The sequence below is a fragment of the Abramis brama genome (genome assembly GCF_963993115.1).
Source record: "Abramis brama genome assembly, chromosome: 11".
NCBI lineage: Eukaryota > Metazoa > Chordata > Actinopteri > Cypriniformes > Leuciscidae > Abramis > Abramis brama.
This window is the reverse complement of record NC_139973.1, coordinates 28,759,824-28,779,490: the sequence shown is the minus strand read 5'-3', so window position 1 is coordinate 28,779,490 and position 19,667 is coordinate 28,759,824. Positions and strand designations below refer to the sequence as shown.

Below are 19,667 nucleotides of genomic sequence, written 5' to 3'. Positions count from 1 at the left end.
ATAAGGATCCCACACAGGGATATTGGCACCACCAAGCGGTATGATATTTCTCTTCACCAATGGACAGCAACAGACTGCAATTGGAAGACTGATTTGGAAATGTCAGATGGGGCTGACGTTATGATGATGAACAAAACAGATTATTCATCAGTGACAATGATGTGGTTCTCAGCTCGCCACCCCAGTGCCTTTCCTTCCCGAAGTGCATGGAGAGCTTACAAGGTTGTAGACGGTGCACCTGTGTCCGGCGGCCGCTGCTTTTTGGATGCGGCCCCTCGTCTCCCCCCTAAGGCCTGTGAATTTTCGCCCGTTCCGACGAGCAGAGCTTACAAAGCCTGTGGGCAAGCCGCCTCCTCTTGCGTGCCATGGCGCTGCTTCAGGTCTATCAGGCCAGGGCACTCATGGACATGCACGAGGGTAGTCCAGACCGTGCACTCATAGGTGAGCTCCGCACCGCATCTGACCTCGCCCTCCAGGGCACGAATGTCGTGGCGTGCGTGGTCTGGCGATGTCCACGTTAGTGGTCCAGAAGCGCCATCGTTGGCACAGCCTGGTTGTATGGTGGATGCAGACAAGGCTCGGTTCCTGGTCTCTCCAATTTCCCAGGTTGGGCTGGGAACCCCAGCCATCCGGCACATCCTGCCCCGGTGGCCCGCTACTGCCTCCCTGCCGCCGGTGGCAGTTCCTTCGCCTGCTCTTCGCCGAGGTTGTTCCCTTGCCGCCACTCTGCTGGGCCTCCGCAGCAGCCTCCAGCCAGGCCTCAGCATAGAGCCGACCGCAGTAGGGATGCCCAGCCCGCTCTAGGCGCTGCCATGCCAGGTGGCAAGCGACAGCGAAAGCGTTACTGAGCGGGCCGCTCAGGGATGGAGGAAGGTGCTTTGGAGTGGGTCATCCACTCCCTCCCCCCGGATGAGGGCCGGGTGGAGTCTTTGTTTGTGTGTGTGTCTGTTCCACCGCTGGCTCCCCAAAAAAAAAAAGAAAAAAAAAAGGAGCAAGCGGTACCCAAACTTCAAAGAAAGAGCAATTCCTTTGTTCCTGGGTCCCAAGAGGGCAAGTCTGGTGGTGTGCGACCCTGTAAAGCCTTGCACCCCTCAGTCCCCTCTTGTTCGCCAGCTGGCAGCTGGGTGCGGTTCGAGGACCCGGTCATCCGCCTTCTCACGCATCCCCTGCCACCCAGTGGAGTCAGGTAAGTGTTGCACCGCACACTCAGATTCCGCTTCGGGCCGCCTTCGGGCCTCTCGAGCCGGATCCCTGTCCACCTCTCTGCCCCACCTCGGATACGTCTGTGGTTCCCTGGCCCCTGGTCCGGTTTTGTCGAAGTCTAAAACGCTTCCAAGCGATGCCCAGCCTGGCCTCATTTGGTACCTTCAGACCCGGCTTGCGATTCATTTTGCTCGGCTTCCGCCCAGGCTCAGTGATATTCATCATACCTAGGTGTGGAGCAGAAATGCTCCTAAAAGATTTTTTTAGTGAGATCCATCACACCTAGGTGTTGAGCAGAGCTCCTGTCCTGTGTGTGTACGCCGCAGTCCTACTGGCGAAGGACGCGTGCTAGCCGTTCCCTCCAGCCGGTATGGAGTTTGGCTTCAGAGCCCGTACTTCATTGTACCCTTATTATGTGGTGGGTTACGACCATCTTGGTTCTGTGCCAACTGATACGGGCCCTTTTTCGAAAGCCTCCATTCACTTGTAAACACAGAGTTGCATTATCAATGCCCCGTCCCCAAGCTTGGTCTGCAGCGTTCGACCTGAAAGATGTGTACTTCAGATCTCTATCCTTCCGCTCCACAGGCTTACTGTGTTCTTGCGTTCGAAGATACGAAGTATCAGTACATGGTCCTAAACTTCGAGTGCTCCATAGCCAGTTGGGTCTTCAGGTCAACTGGGAAAGAGTAATCTCGCCCAAATGCCAAGTATCTCTTTTCTAGTATGGAGGTGGTCTCAGTCTAGCGCATCTCTCAAGTGAGGTGTGCCAGCTCAGTACTATTTAGAAGTGAGAAAGGGTCCCACTGAAACTTTCAGAGGCCTAGGGCATATGGCAGATGCAGCCGCACGGCTTCCTCCATATGGAGACCGCTTCAGCATTGGCTTGACGACCGAGTCCCGAGGTGGCCGTGGCAGAGCGACACGCTCCGTGTAAGAAAACAAACACCCTGGCCTGTCGCCAAACCCTCAGGCCATAAGCAGACCTTTGTTTCCCCGGGCTAGTGGCTCCTGGAACAAGTGTCCTCCAAATGTTGACTGAGGGGCCACGTATAAAGGGCATACAGTAACAGAGCTCTGGGTGCCCTCTGACTGCATTTGGCATTCGTTGCCTCGAGTTGCTTACAGTCCCTCGCTTCGAGACACAGCTGCTCAGCGAGCTTGTACTGTTCTGACAACATTGCGACCGTCGAGCTGCACTCCCCTTGCATGCTGCAACTCGCCCGCCACCTCCTCCTTGGAGTCAGAAGCTTCTAAGGTCACTTCATTCCACCTATTTTTGCTGGCCTGCTCAATCGTGCCGCTCACAAGCCTCACGACAGCCTCCGGTCCAGATACAGTGGAGACTCCATCCTCAGCTGGCCAGCTGTTTCGGACCACTTCGGGGCCGCACAGCCACGTCTGTTGCCCCTCCGGACTCGTCCTACGCCATTTGTTTCTTCTCTTGTCTGAGTGGATATCCCTCGACAAAGACTCTGGCCACAGCTGGCCCTGGGCCCCGCAGAAATGCATTCCCCAGTGAGCCTTCTTGCACTATGGTGCTAAAATCAGGAAGAGATGGAACAGGTTTTGTTAGTTGCCCCTCATTGGCCCAACCAACCTCCTCTCGACAGCCTTCCTGACACCTTCCTCTGAGCATATTCTCAGGGATGGCACCCGCATCTAGACCTTGGAAAGTTCCAGGTCTGGTTCTAGTAAGAATGGGACGCGGAGGTTCTGGTCTACCGCAAGAATTGTTATCCAGTAGAGACCATCACTTCTGTGAGCACCCTCTAGAAAGACGCTTGCTCTAATAGAAGTCGAACCTGTTCGATGAATTGAGTCTTCTCTCCTTGAGGAGATCCCGAAGGTGTTCGATCACTTCAGTGCTCCCTTTTAAAAAACTGCTTGTGGTTGGAGTGAGGGCTGTCCCCTCCACCTCAAAATGTTGTGGCTTCTACATTGGCAAACATCATGAGGCAGTGGATTCAAATCCAAGCGGAGTGCGATTTGGTCGTCAGGTCCCTGAGGCGAGCAAGGAGATATATCCGCTAGCGTCCCCTCCTTACCCTCTTGGGTCTTTTTCTATGGTGCTACTGCACTGCAGAGACCGCCCCTGAGCCATCGCAGGCAGTGAGTTAAATTCTGTTTTTTAAGAAACAGTTCTCCTGCTCGCATGGTCTCCACTAAAGGGTAGGGACTTGCTAGCTTTCGGTCAACAAGTTGTGCCTGGAATTCGGGCCAGCTAACTCTCTTAAGTTGAGACCCCGGTCTGAATGTGTGCCCAAGGTTCTTACCTCTCCTACGGGACCAGGTGGTGAGCCTGCAAGCGCTGCCCCGGAGGAGGCAGACCCAGCCCTGGCTTTTCTCTGTCCATCCACCTCAGTGCGGTTATACGTGATCAGAATGCAAAGCCTAGACCTTAGACCAGCTCTATCTGTTATGGAAACCAGCAGAAGGGAAGGCTGTTTCCAAGCAGAGGTTGGCCCACTTCAAAGTGGTTGCCTTCGTCTTGGTGAGAAATCCCAAGATGCACGTGCCCACCTGGGCGGTGAGCTCCTCTGGAGCGCAATTTTTGCTCCAGTTGAGTTCCCTCTTAACCCTCTGGGGACCACAAACGCGCCCGCGCGTTTTGCTCGTTTTTTTTTTTTAGCAATGAAAATAAACACTAAATGCTCTGTTAATTTTGATCTTTCATTTTCGTGTAATACATCAATCGATCCTGTTCAGTTTCTATTTTTTTTCTGTATACTCACAATAAAAATAAAGTGTTTTGCTTTTTGACAAATAAAGAAAAATTAACATGATGCGATTTCTGCCTTCTCTCTGTCAGTAAACTCCCATTTGAAACGCGTTCGAAAATGATCTATAACTCCGCGAAAATTCAGTCAAACAGGCAAACAGACCCACGGGCATAAAGCTTGAGATCACATCTTTTAAATGAAGTCATTTATATAAAAAACAAATATTCTCAGCTTCTGTAATCTGTATAAAAAGAGAGCGACTCCTGTCGAGCTCATTACGAGCTAATTCACAGTAATGTGACCACTCCCCGGAGAGCGCGTGCTATTCAAACGCAAATTCTGAGAACTATTTCAGAGCTGTGAAACGCCCACATCAGCTGTAAACAAAGCGCGTCGCGACTCCTCGCGAGTGAGACATTATAGCCTACCTTATGGAGAAAAGATTCCTCAGAACAGTGCTGATGAGGAGCAATATCTCCTGAAATGAGGAGCAGATTCCGCTGAGGAGTGAGGTAGGCTGTTTTCTTTTCTCACGTGTGGAATAACGTTATGGAATAACGTTAGTGTAGGCCTATGTAAACCGCAAAAAGATGAATCGCATTTCTATAATATGACTCGCCTTTCTGTGAGATGAATGAAGGGGACATATTTGTAAAGACTGTTTAGCCTAAATATGAATCGCGCGTCTGTGTGTGAAAGAATAAACTGCTTTGCTATAGCCTACTGAGATGAGTAAAAATCGACTGGAATATGTTGAAATAAAATGTATTTGTATAAGCAACGTATTAAACTGCAAAAAAAAAAAACTATTTTTGTCAAAAATAAATTCATAGACTAAGATGTTAGATGTTCCAATGTTGGCTATATTCAAACTAATGAATACATATGATAAAATGTAGGCCTATAATTTTTCTTTTTTTTTTTTTTTTACAAAGAAAGAGTACACTTGAAATATTGTTGAAATTGTAATTATTGTTGTAATTGTAACATTTTTAATAAAATAGCAAAACATATTTACAAGAGAGATGTAAGCGAAATCTTAAATGGTCAATATAAGTCTTCTTCTAAATACATCTTTTGTCCTTGCATTGTGGCTCAGTCAGTGTCACACCTGATGAATGGCTAATTATGCAGAGTGGGTGGGACATTGTAATCTAAGGTGTAAACTACTCCTCCCCCTCGCATATTGGCTTTCCAAGCAAAACCTGTTTTACACCATTTAAATCAATGTATTTTTTTTTGTGAACGATAAAGCAAGACTATTTTTACATCATTTTGAAGCTAGAACTCAAAGGGACAACATCCATTAGTCAAAAGTCTTGTGGACACATATTTAATATGTGTTTTGTGGTCTTAATTCAGCAACTTTCATTTTAATTTTTTCCAATAACCACGCATAAACATTATTCTCTTAAAAATACAAACATCTACATACACATTGCTCGCATATTATGGTAGCCCTGTTTGTGCTATATAGAGTGAATTTACACCTTTGCCATTAACATGTTTATAAATAACTGAAAAAAGCACAAATGTCAAGGCATGTCAGAACATCGCATGTCAGATGCGGATGGGTTGGAGTGAAGGCTGTCTCCGCGATTGCGATTGGTAAGTCCTTGGGAAAGCACAACCTGAGGGGTGCGAGGAGATTAAATCCGCCTCGCCTCACCTCTAAACCCTCTTGGGACTTGTCTCTGGTGCTTACCGCATTGCAGAGAGCCTCTTGAAAATTAAATTAAAGTTAAATTAGTCAGTTAAATTAAAAATGATGTCTATGAAATCAGTTCTCTTGCTTGCATTGGCTTCCATCAAGAGGGTAGTGGACCTGCACGCATTTTTGGTTGACGATATGTGCCCAAGGTTCCTACCACTCCCTTCTGGGACCAGGTAGTGAAACTGCAAGTGCTGCTCCTCGAGGAGGCAGACCCAGCCCTGGCTTTTCTCTGTCCCGTTCACGCTCTGAACAGAACGCAAAGCCTCAGGACCTCAGACCAGCTCTTTGTCTGTTACCGGTGGGTGCTAGAAGTTGGCCGCAATAGGTGGCGTTTTACTTGGGATCCCAATGCAACTAAAAGGGAACGTCTCGTTTACATATGTAACCGTCATTCCCTGAATGAGGGAACAGACACGTACGTCATGTTGCCACCATTGCCGGGCCACCGCTGAGCACCGGGTCTTTGTTCGGCTCCTCAGCGAAAAACAACTGGTGCTTACATCCGCTTCGGAGTGTGGGGTGGAGTGCGAGATGCAAATCGTTCTGTTTACACTCGAAGATGATTGGACCGGGCCGAGTATGGTTCCCGATCTAGTGTCTCTCCTCAACGGGCCTCTGCTGGAGTTAGCCTTCTGTCTCAAGCAGGGGGCTCGATTGTTCACCCCTGCCCAGAACTGTGAAAACCTGTGGGCTTGGCCTCTGAGGTTGCCCAGCTCATAGGGACAGGTCTCTCAACTGAGGTTGTGGAGACCATTTTACACTCCAGAGCTCCCTCCAAGAAGAAACTTTATGCCTTAAACTGAAGAGTCTTCACTTCATGGTGTAGGCTGGACCCAGTTAACTGCCCGGTTGGTACAGTGCTGGAGTTCCTGCAGGAGCGGTTCACCCCCGTCCTGTCTACCCCCGTCCACTTTAAAGGTTCATGTGGCGTTCATAGGTGCTTACCACATTAATTTGGGTGGAATGTCTTTGGGTAAAGACCCTTTGGTGTCTCGTTTCATCCGTGGTACTCTGAGGCTGAGGCCTGCAGCTCGCACCAGGGTGCCGACATGGGATCATTGTCATTCAAGGCCTTTCCCTGGCTCCCTTCGAGCCATTGGAGGAGGTTCCGGCCAAGTTTCTGACCTTGAAGGCTTTGTTCCTCCTCGCTTTCACCTCTCTTAAAAGGATAGGAGATTTGCAAGCACTGTCGGTTGCACCCTCATGCTTGGAATTTGCACCTGGCATGGTTAAAGCGTTCCTTCATCCTAGACCAGGCTATGTTCCAAAGGTCCCCACTAATGTGGCTAGATCTAATATGCTGCAGGCCCTCTGTCCTCCTCCTTTTCAGAACTCGGACCAGAATAATCTGCTATGCCCAGTCAGGGCGTTAGATGCCTATGTCCACAGAGCTGCCCTGTGGCATAAACCTGAAAAGCTGTTCGTATGTTTTGGGCCCCCTTACAAAGGGTCCCCTGCATCTAAGCAGAGAATGAGCAAGTGGGTGGTCGAGGCTATCTCACTTGCTTATGAGTCGATCGGACAGCCTTCACCTGCCCGTTCCCACTCTACTAGGAATATGGTGGCCTCCAAGGCCCTTATGTCAGGAGTTGCTCTCCAAGATTTTTGTGATGCGGCAAGGTGGTCCTCACCGCACACATTTGTAAGGTTCTACTTTTTGAACTTGGACTCTACACCAGGGTCCGGTGCTCTCCTCCTGGTGCTGCTCCTCGCAATTTCACACTGGACAGATACTTCTCGCTATGGTGCCGTTGGTATAGACGTTCCCTCAGCATCAATTGATGCAGCGCGAGTTCCCTTGAAAGGTAACGCCTCGGTTACAACTGTAACCTCGGTTCCCTGAAGAGGGAACGAGACACTGGTCACCTTGCCATATCTCCTATGTGCCTGTCAGCGACTACTTCAGACTTTTACGAAGCTAGCGCTGCTGTGTTTTGGGCAGGCTTTATAGTTTCCTGGTTCGTGATGTCACCCGCCTATGACGTTCCGCCACACCATTGGACTGATTTCACATGGTTTATGTGACTTCCTCACACCACGTAAAATGTAAAGGTCAGATGTTGTTATTGTGGTATATCTACCAACACAACGTCATTGCCATAGAAACCAATGCAGATTTTCCAGAAAACAAAAGAGCGGCATGGGACATACAAATCAGATCTAAACAGTTGCGATACACAATTTGGACAGTCAATAATTTTAGATCAGATTCCAGTCAGATAAAGAAATACCAGATTTGGACTGACAGTATGTGAACGTTGCCTCATCTTCATGCAGACAAGTTTGCAATAATTTAAACAATGTGAAGTGTAGTAGGCAACATTGTCACTTTCTCCAATGTCAAGCAAGTATAATAATCAAATGCGTTTGTCGCGGCACGTGGCTCACCAATGTTGAAAACTACAGGTATGTGTGTTGAGGTAAAGTTGGAACTGAACTCTGCATGGCTGTGGCCCTACAGGAACTGAGTTTTGCACCCCTGTCCTAGACAGTGTACTTTTTTCCAAGCGGGTACTCTTCTCTCTTCATTTATTATCAGGTACATTCTGCATGATTTTAGCCCCAATTTTCACTCGCCGACAGTTTTGTGGACATTTCTTTTCTATTCTTTGTTTTTTTTCTTTTTCGCTGCAAATCAGAGCACAGACAACTTGTATCACAAGCTTCTTGCGGCCTACCATTTTTACCATTTGAACAATTGATCACGAGTGCAGGTTCTTCTGCTTCTGGTTTCCGGTCCGAGCGAACGCTGGCGTGTTTGGCTGCCGCTGCTCTCCGGTTTTATTTATTTTAAAATGTATGTAAATATAAAATATTGCTATGGTTGAATGAGTCAGAGGATCTGAATCCGTGGATACTCTTCGGTGGACTTACAAAGACTAAATTCGTTCTGCCGTCTCTCCGGCGGAATATACAACCGCTGCGCCACTTTGGGAATTACACGCCGCCACAGGTACATCCATCGTGGATCTCGCCGTGACCCCTTTGTGAGGACTTTGACTGTGTCTCAGGATAATGATCATATCCCGGTCATCTGATCGCCACATCGCCGCTCTTCCATCGGGTCAAATGGTAAAAGTCAGAGTGTCAATCTTGGAAACATTAGTTTGCTCAAACATGCACCTCTCAGCTCTCGGCAGTCTGCTTGCCCTGCTACTGTAAAGATGGCCTTAGTGAATGCAAGGTCAATATCGAAGAAATCTTTTATTTTAAATGACTTGTTTACATTTCACTTCTTAGACTTTTTTGTGACTGAGACCTGGTTAAAACAGGGTGACTTGATGGCTCTTGACGAAATTGCTCCTCCTGACTGTGTTTTTTTCATGCCTCTGGACGTGGTGGTGGAGTTGCAACAATTTTTAAAAACTGTTTCAAATGCAAGTCTGTGCCTACGGACACCTTTTCCAGTTTTGAAGTCCAGTTATTGAATGTTGATTTAAATGGTCCTATGCTATGTGCTCTGATTTACAGACCCCCTAAATGCAATAAGGATTTTATTCATCAAATTTCAGATTTTCTCTCTGATCTGGTTAGGACCTGGATCGGGCTGATAGACTATTGATTCTTGGGGATTTTAGCATTCATCTCTGCAGCCCTTCTAAACCATTGGTCAAAGAATTTGTAACTATTTTAGAGTCTTTGAACTTTGTTCAATATGTATGTGGTCCAACTCACAATCTGGGTCACACACTAGATTTTGTACTGTCTCGTGGTTTTTCGATTTCAAATCTGTAGGTTTTTGATGCACATTTTAATAATAATTTTCTGAACGAAACAGAGCTTGACTGAGATATTTTATAAAGCATCCTCTATATCTCTGGACGCTGTTGCTCCGCTTAAGCGCAAAAAGATGAAGGTTGCTGGCCAGCCGTGGTTAAATGATGTCACCCGCGCTCTCAGACAAGAGTGTCGAAAAAAGAGTTTTTCCGAAAGTGGGAAAAAAAGATAGGCTACAGGTTTCATTTGACATTTTAAAATCAAGTCTGTTCAACTGTCAAACGGCAGCAAAGGCAAAATCGAATTTCTTTTCTCAATTAATTTCTGACAATGCGAAGCGACCAAAAGTCCTGTTTGACACGATTGACTCTCTTCTAAACCTCACTATGATTATTTTATCTGAGGCCTCTTCAGAGCTTTGTGAAGATTTTTTAAAACATTTCACAAAAAAAAATTATGATATTAGAAGCTCCATTGTTTCCTCTGAACCATGTCACTTGCAACTGCCTTGTCCTATGAGTTGTTTGTCAACCTGTCTCTCCAACTCAGTTAGCTGATGTAATCTCTACCATGAAGTGTTCTGGTCTAAGTTAGATATTATCCCGGCTCGTCTTTTTAAGGATGTTTTATTATTACTATTAGTCCTGTAACCGTTATCATAAACAGCCCTTTAGCCAAAGGTGTTGTTCCAGCTAGTTTTAAATATGCAATTGTGCAACCTATGTTGAAAAAACCTCAGCTTGATCCAGAAATGTGCAGTAACTGTCGACCAATCTCTAAACTGCCTTTAATCTCTAAGCTTTTAGAGAAAGTAGTTTTCTCACAGCTCCAGTCTTATTTGGATTCTTTTAATATTTTAAACATGTTCCAATCTTCTTTTAGATCATTACATAGCACTGGGTCAGCTCTGTTGAGGGTTACAAATTATATCTTGCTTGCTCTGGATTCAGGCTCTTGTGTTGTGCTGGTTTTGTTGGACCTGAGCGCTGCATTTGATACCATTGACCACAACATTCTTCTTGAACGGCTAGAATGTATGGTAGGTGTCAAGGGCACTGTATTACAATGGTTTGCTTCTTACCACTGCAAATTTAGGAAATTGTTCCTCATCATCTGCGCCTGTTTTGTTTGGTGTGCCCCAGGGATCCATTTTGGGACCTTTATTGTTTTCCCTTTATATGCTCCCCTTGGCCCTCACTTTTCATAAATACAACATTTCTTAGTTTTACATTACAGTAAGGCTTGACACCACTGCTTCATTTGATGTGTTATTGAAATGTGTAAATGATCTCAAGAGGTGGATGACAAATATTTTTTTGCAGTTAAATGAGGATAAAACAGAGGTTTTAATTTTGGGTTGTCCTGCAAATTCCTCTCCTGCTCTTGAAGCCCAGTTAGGTCCTCTCTCAAGAAATGTACGCAAACAAGTCAAAAATCTTGGAGTGATCTTTGACTCTTTGCTAGTTTTTGATAAACAAATTATTCTCTTTATTCTGGTCTCCCTCAATCTTCACTATCTCGATTGCAAGTTGTTCAAAATGCGGCTGCAAGACTTTTGACTGGGTCTAAAAAGAGGGATCATATTTACCCTGTTTTAGCACCCCGTCACTGGCTTCCCATTAAATTCAGGGTTGATTTTAAGATCCTTATGTTTGTATATAAGGCGTTGTCTGGTCGTGCACCAAGGTATATTAATGATCTTATTGTGCCATATTGTCCTGCTAGGGCACTTAGATCTTCCAATCACTTGCTCTTAAATGTGTCACAGTGTCACTACAAATCAAAGGGTGATCGGGCCTTTTCTGTGGCTGGGCCCAAGTTTTGGAATGGTCTCCCTTATCATGGGAGAGGTTTGCTCCTTCATTGGACATTTTTAAATCTACTCTTAAAACGCATTTTTATTCTTTAGCTTTTGGAAACCTGTAATTGTTTTTTGTTTTGTTTTTTTGGTAACACTTTTATAACGTTCAGTTGTAAGTCATTTATAAGTGGTTAGTTAATGATGAACTAATCATTTACAAAACATTCGTAGATTACCACTTCAAGAATCAATAAGGCATAAGATCTACGAATGTTATCTACAAATGTTATCTACGAATGATGTGTAACACATTTACAAGTGAATAGTTTACACTTTAGATTAAAGGATGCAGAAAGTGTTGTAAATGATGTATTCATGCGTTTACACATTATTGTGTTGAAGACTGTTACTTACCTGTTACAAATGATCTGTACATGTATACAAGGCATTTACAACACTTTGTGCACCCTCTAATTGCTACATACATTAAAAAAAAAACATAATTTATTAAACATTTATGAAACACATATTCATATTTTGTAAATGATTAATTAATCATTAATTAGTTAATCATTAACTAATCAATTGTAAATGACTTATAACTGAATCTACAAAACATACATAAAATAATTAACATATCACTTATTAACCATTTATGAACGCATAGTGATGTTTCGTAAATAATTACTTAATCATTTACTAATCACTTGTAGATGACTTGTAACGGAATTACAAAACATACATAAAATGTTAGTATATTACTTGCTAATCATTTATGAATGTTTTGTAAATGATAAGTTCATCATTAACTTCCCAGTCACCAAATTTCCTTTGGCAAAGATGTGGGCCAGATAAACATATGAGCTGTGGCCCAGATTAGTTTGTGTTTGCCGGCCCAGATATGGCCCACATCTCCTTTGCCAGAACTGAACCAAAGGACTGCCATAACTCCACCAAGCATGAGCCAAATACTACAATTTCATGTGGCCCATATGTGAGCCTGGTATGCAACTTTAGTATGGTTGAGTTCTGTTAAAATCTAACGGCCCTTATGTGGCCCACATGCAGCTGACAGTATTTAAAGTCTTAACTCAAAGGTAAATTAAACACTCAACAACAAATGTACTCAAAACTATTTATTTTTACAAGCATTTAAATAATTACAGCTAAAGTGTTGTACTTAATTACAGAAGTATTCAGTTGAAAACATTTCATAAAGATAAATATAATTACAGCAAGAGTTGAATAATAATTACAGTAGTATTCAGTTGAAAACATTTCATAAAAATAAATATAATTACAGCAACAGAGTTGAATTTAATAATTACAGTAGTGTTCAGTTGAAAACATTTAAGAATACATAATTACAGCTACTCAGTTGTACTTATTTTAAGTAGAATTCAGTTGAAAACATTTAAGAATACAAATTAATAATATAAATAGCATTCAAAGTTAATTTTTTACACCAAAGTTCAAAACACTCGATCAAAGCATATATTAAATGTTATGTTTAATTAGTCTAATGAGAGTAATACAAATAAATCACAGTCACTTGGTAAAGAGAATTTTAAAGAGAAATTGAGAAAGTTAAAGCAAACTTGAAAGGTAAAGAGTTGAGAAGTGTGTTGATGTGCAGAGAAGTCTCCAATGAGGGTCGGCAATGTGTTGACCTTTTCCAGTAAGGGGATTCTGCCTGACTGCACCTGCAATAAAGAAGAATTTAAATAATGTTAGCAGCAATACAACCTGGAAGCTAGAGCTGCAGGATAATGAAAAAAAAAAATCATTAATGTAAATATCCTTTAATATTTTAATTGCAATTATTAACAAATTAAACACCTCTGAATTACCAGTGTATGAAAGTTTTTTTCCAGTAAATTTTCAAAAGGAATTGCAAATTGTATTTTTCAATATGTGGGCCACTGCATGTATTCTGCTTTTTTTTTTTAAAGACATGCACACTCTAATGTAAAAACACACCAACACAGATAGCATTAATGTCATGTTTTAGTCCAAAGACAGAGTCTAAAAAAAGAAGTGTTTTTACTAACACAAAATAAACTCAAGATAATCCGCAATGATGCGAGACAATTTGGAAGCAGAAACACACAAACAATAATGGGCCAAGTACTGAATGCAAGGAGGAACATAAAGGGTTAGTTCGCCCAAAAATGAAAATTCTGTCTGTAATTACCCTCAAGTTTTTCCAACTTCTGGGTTGTACGCGTAGACTCACTATTGGCTGACGCTGGTCATGTGTGGGATGCTGGCCAATCATGAGCCTACGTTCTGACGTACATCACAGAAGCGCTGTGCTGTTACACTACGTGAACTCACTTAGAGGAAAATGAAGAGTTGAAAAAAATCTTTATTTTTGCTTGTTTTGCATGAGACTTTGACAGAATGATAATCTTATATTGATTACAGCTTTAAAAATAAGATTGAAACGATATGATTCGCAATATATAAAAAATAACCTTCTTTAAAAACAAAACATAAAACTTCTAAATAAAAAAATGCAGTCACTTAAGTGAGCCACGGATGTGATCAGGTAATGACAAAAAAAGTTGTTTGGTTCGATACTGAGATAACAGAAATAAAAATACAATGTTCTGTAAAGCGGTTTTGAAAAGTTGTGTATTGTGCAAAGTGCTATACAAATAAAAGTGACTTCTAAAAAAAGTCTCACCAATGACAACTTCCTTTACGACCAGGCGTTGGACACCAATCTTCCCATTGACTTCTCTCCCATTCTTAACGTGCCGCAGCAGTTGTAAAAGTGCCTTTCAGCACTCTCCACACAGTGTTATCCAGGTCAAAGCCACCAACCAGACCCAGATAGGTAATCTGATAGGAAAAAAAAAAACATTGTGTAAGTGGTTGAAATATGCATTTAAATAGACCACCCTAAAATGAAAGTGCTTTTATATTCAAAAATTAACTATAAACTATTACTTACTCCATCTGAAACCATATTTTCTAGGTTTTTAATATGGAAATTATTGTCATTGCCCCACCCATACCGCACATTAGGGCTGGGCGGTATGACAGTATACCAGGGATAGGCAACTCCGGTCCTGGAGGGCCACTGTCCTGCAGAGTTTAGCTTCAGCCCTGATTAAAAACTCACCTGCCTGTATCTATCTAGTAATCCTGAAAACACTGATTGCCTTGTTCAGGTGTGTTTAATTAGGGTTGGAGCTAAACTCTGCAGGACAGTGGCCCTCCAGGACCGGAGTTGCCTATCCCTGCAGTATACCATAGCATGGTATATAATCTCTATCGTTAGAAATCAGAGTAATTATACAAATTTCCTGCCTCTTCCAAGCTTTATAATGGCAGTGAATGGCCGTTCAATTAATTGATAGTTAACAGAAATACAGCAATTCATTGTTTGTTCATGTTAGTTCACAGTGCATACTAAAGTTAACAAGTACAATTTTTGATTTTGAATGTGTTAGTAAATGTTGAAATTAACATTAACACATATTAATATATGCAGTAGAAGTGCAGTTCATTATTAGTTCATGTTAATATTCAGGTATTGTATCGAAAGTCATAATTTTGGTATTGTGACTTGACACTAATAGCCTAACGTTAACATTACAACTTTAATTTTAAAGAGGGAAAAGTCATGAGAAAAAGTCTTGGTTGAATATCATTTCAGAGTTAAATAAAGATACATACAATAATGCACACGTATTAATGTGTTTATTCTTGGCATTTTTATATTATTATGATTAGTTGAATGATTGTGAACACAAATTAGGATTTAGGTTTTTTGACAAACAGTAACACCGACATTGGACCGCGTCGCCTTAATTCACAAATAGGCTACTACACGACAAACTATACTATTTTATATGTGTACGACAGTGTGCTGTTGATTTATAAACAAAAACATCTTAATTTAAAACGGCAAACCAGCGAACTGCTATAGCCTACATTAAACTTTATTGTAAGTTATAGGAGGAAAATATTAGCTAGTTCAACCCCTTCCTCGATGAAACGAATAACTAAACGCATAATAACATGCAATATTGACACATAATGCTGCATATTTCAATTATATGACTTTAAAATGCCAAAACATCACTTACCTGAATGTACACAGTCGTGAGGAAAGCAGAGTAAATGGCGTCAGCTGGCCAGCATCGCAGTCAAACTCGCGCCATAGTCTCACTCCACCAATGAGATGCAGAGCAACCTGAGGTGTGGAACGGCGGATGTTTGCCACACTTGATTTCAGGATTCCTGTGTTTTTCCACGTATAAGCCAAATGTTTACCACAAGTCGGTGTTTCTCACTGTGTGCCATAGCTCAACCACATATGGTTCTCATGTGTTCGTTGTTATCTGGGCCATATACCTCAAAATCAGTTGTGAACCAAGAGAGTATTTCCCGCAGATTTTAAAGTTATGGCAAAACAAATATGGCTACAATTTGGCCCATATCTGTTCAGCCATGCCACATCTAGGCCATATGTGCCAGATAATACCCACATGTGGCCCAAACGTAATTGCTATCTGGGTTATAAATGACTTACAAATGAACGTTATTATAAAGTGTTACCCTATGCACAGCACTTTGGATCAATCTATATTGTGTTTAAATGTGCTTTATAAATAAATGTTGTTGTTGTTGTTGTTGTTGTTGTTGTTGTTGTTGTTGTGATCTTACGTTATTTCTTGTATCAATCTTGTCTTTGTTTGATTGTGAAACATAATTTGTAGACCAGGCAGAGATGTCTGCAATTCTTCCAATTGAAAAGTTGTGTAATGTGTGACCCCCTATCACAGATACGTCATGTAGTGTGCACACAACAGCAACTAATTTGTACCCCAGACAGTTATGTAGTGTGAGAAGAACAGTGATCCGAAGACTTTGAAAATCATGTGTGTTCCACACATAAATTTCGTCATGCACATATTTTCCCAAGGTCGCACCTTCTTTCTCTCGTCAATTCTGCTCCCGTTCTATCAAATCTCCCTAACTCTATACCTTGCCTCAACAAATGAATACTTATAGAAGTGAATGATAACTTAATGATAACTTCTCAAGCAATGGAATGGCATGACCTTTTTCCCTCCTCAACAATATCCAATTGTACACTATCCAAATGCTGTACACGCACCTCCGGCTTCGGGGGATTTTACCAAGGCCGCTGGTTCACATCTGCGTGGCCTCCTCAGTTCCTAAACATCCTTTTCAAACTGTATCCCCTTGTCTTTGCAGTCTTCCTATTCCTAAAATCAAATCATTGGCACCCGAGGCAAATCCAACTCCAACCCTAGTACCACCATATTCAAAATCGATCTTCCCATACAACACCCTCTAAAGTCACTCCTCGATGCATCCCTTGACTCCATGCAAGCAATCTCTCAGAGGACCCTCAAATCCAACTGGACAGCCAGGAAATGTTTTAAATGTAATCTCTCCTACAAACTGCCACTCCCCAAATTTTATCTTTATCCATCACACCATTCATGTCATATCTCAACAACTCTACAGGTCTCCAAGTCAGTTCCATCAAAGGCTTTAAGCGGAATCCAGTTTTTCCATAAACTCATTTTTTGCAAACCATCCCCAGCAATAAATAACCCGCAGACTTAACTCCTCATCAAAGGCATTAACAATTGCCAACCTGCATGCCCTAATAACAGTAACACCTCCACCCTCCATGCAGGTTACCACTTTGTTAACACACCCTGTATGCTCAAAGCAATGTTCATCCTGGTTTTCTTTGATTTTCTCTGCTGTTTAGAATTCACAATCACCTCAACATTTTATCTAAAGGTCTGCCCTACATTTTTTTTAAGGTTTAAAAGTGTTAGATTAAGAAACTATTTAATTTTTTATCAAACAAAGTAAAACAGATCAAACTAAAAAAAAAACATTGAATTTACATTTTCGACCTGCCCACTCCCGTTCAACCTTAATACTCTCTCATCCTACCTGTATTACAGACTCTCTCTCTAATCAAATATCAATCCAAACCACAATTCGTTGATGATGGTAATCACACAGTATCACAAATTTGTTTTCAAAAATACGTCAAATTAGTCCTCATCCAATCCAGCATCTTAGCTGACCAATATTCCAGCCACTCCTTTTGTATAGGAGCAGCAACCACCACCACTCAAAAGGTTATTTTAGAACAGCAGATCCACTCTCTCGTTTGTTGGTCTTCTGAAGTCTTCCAGAGCTACATTCGATCCAACTGTTTCCATACCAAGAATGCTCATCAATCAGCATACTTACTTTTAGACACTACCTGTGAATTTACCCTCCTGTTTTGTTCCCTAATTACTCAGTACGTCACTCATCATCCGCTTTATCCAGATTGCACCTTTTATCATGCAGACAAATACCATACCTATAGGCTAATTATAAATTCAAACAATATACATTCATGTATGAAAATGAATACATTCATTAAAGTAATACAATAATCCAAATGCTGCTCACACAACCCTCCACTTCATTATCTAGATGCCACCCAAATTTATTTGTATTGTGAGCTCTCCCTATTCTAAGTGCAGAGTGAGCTCACTGGTCCGAATCGCAGTGAGGGCTCACCCATTTATTTCGCACCCCGGGCTCTCCTGTTTGCATCGCAGTGTGGGCTCCCCCATATGAGGGTATGTGAGCCTAACCGGGTTCATTTTTCCCTTTGAATCGTAAAGTGAGCTCTCCTGTCTGAACACAGTGAGTGTCCCCGTTCAATTTTCTGCTGGGGTCGCCCTTCCAAATGTTCCATAGTTCCCTTTGGATTGCAGCATGAGCCCTCCTGGTCGAATGGTCAAGCTTCTGCCCATAGTGTTGTCACAAGTACCGACTTCAGTACCAAGTCGGTACTGAAATAAAAAAAATGTGACGCTTTGAGCGCTGTTGAGCAGAGTCGTAAACACCTCTGATTGGCCATTGTGTTCACGTGCTCATTGAATATGTCTGTGATTGTCTACAATGATCAACGCATTGGCGCATTTGAGAGCACACGGAAGTGTTTGAAAGTGTTTTGAAAGTGGAAGCGTTTGAAAGCACAAGCAGGCATCTATCTGAACTGAAGCCTGCTTTCAAATGCTCCCGTGTGTATCTGTGTAAGTGCTTGGTGAAGATGGTGCACCTGTGAAGGTGCATTGATATATATTTACAACATGTTTTTGAAGCGCTGATCATTGTAGACAATCACAGACATATTTGATGAGCACGTGAACACAATGGGCAATCAGAGGAGTTTACGATTCCGCTCAACAGTGCTCAAAGCGTCACATTTTTTAAATTTCAGTACCAAATTTCTTCGGTACCGAAGTTGGTACTTTTGACAACACTAGCCCAGTGTATCCCGTAAACTTGATCAAATGATTCTGTGTAAGTGCTTGGTGAAGATGGTGCACCTGTGAATGTGCATTGATATATATTTACAACATGTTTTTGAAGCGCTGATCATTGTAGCCAATCACAGACATATTTGATGAGCGCGTGAACACAATGGGCAATCAGAGGTGTTTACGATTCCACTCAACAGCGCTCAAAGCGTCACATTTTTTAAATTTCAGTACCAAATTTCTTCGGTACCGAAGTTTGTACTTTTGACAACACTAGCCCAGTGTATCCCGTAACCTTGATCAAATTATTCTGTGTAAGTGCTTGGTGAAGATGGTGCACCTGTGAAGGTACATTGATATATATTTACAACATGTTTTTGAAGCGCTGATCATTGTAGCCAATCACAGACATATTTGATGAGCGTGTGAACACAATGGGCAATCAGAGGTGTTTACGATTCTGCTCAACAGCGCTCAAAGCGCCACATTTTTAAATTTCAGTACCCAATTTCTTCGGTACCGAAGTTGGTACTTTTAACAAAACTAGCCCAGTGTATCCCGTAACCTTGATCAAATGATTCTGTGCATACAACTGCAGAAACAATCTTGATGCAAAGAATAGTGTTGTTAATGTTATGAGTTGTGTTGTAGGCTCCTTTGTAACTTAATAACTGATTACTTGGCATTTTAAAAAACTATTTGGATGTTAAATAGAAGATTAAGTTATTTAAGCTCTTTTCTCTTTCATACAGCTCCTGATTTCTGCAGCTTGCACCCCCTGCTGATGTGAAAGATGAGTTTGTGTGGCAGAAAGGCACTGACACTCCTCAGCAGTGTGTTTGCTGTGTGTAGTCTGGGGTTGCTGGGTATTGCCGTCAGCACCGACTACTGGCTCTACCTGGAAGAGGGGGTCATCCTACCTCTCAATCAGAGCACTGAAATTCGTATGTCTCTCCATTCAGGGCTCTGGAGGGTCTGTTTTCTTGCAGGTAAGTGTGTGTGTGTGTGACAGAGAGAGAGAGAGAGAGAGAGAGAGAGAGAGAGAGAGACTTTATTTTATACCCCTTCGCCTACCCCTAACCCTTCGCCTACCCCTTACCCTTGCCCCTTGAAACAAAGTGGGTGCCCCTTTTCACGTAGGGGTGAAAATATTCCCCTAAGAAATGGGACACCACTACTAC

At 42.5% G+C, this 19,667-nt stretch overlaps 1 protein-coding gene across 1 annotated transcript in view; it reads left to right on the top strand.

Annotated features, from left to right (window-relative positions):
• The window catches only part of cacng5a (calcium channel, voltage-dependent, gamma subunit 5a), a 72,986-nt gene that overhangs the window by 20,922 nt on the left and 32,397 nt on the right, over positions 1-19,667 (top strand). The window contains exon 2 of the mRNA XM_084128091.1: positions 19,239-19,475. Within this exon, the coding sequence (XP_083984217.1) occupies positions 19,280-19,475 (196 nt within the window). The 5' untranslated portion in view covers positions 19,239-19,279. The remainder of the gene's footprint in view (positions 1-19,238; positions 19,476-19,667) is intronic.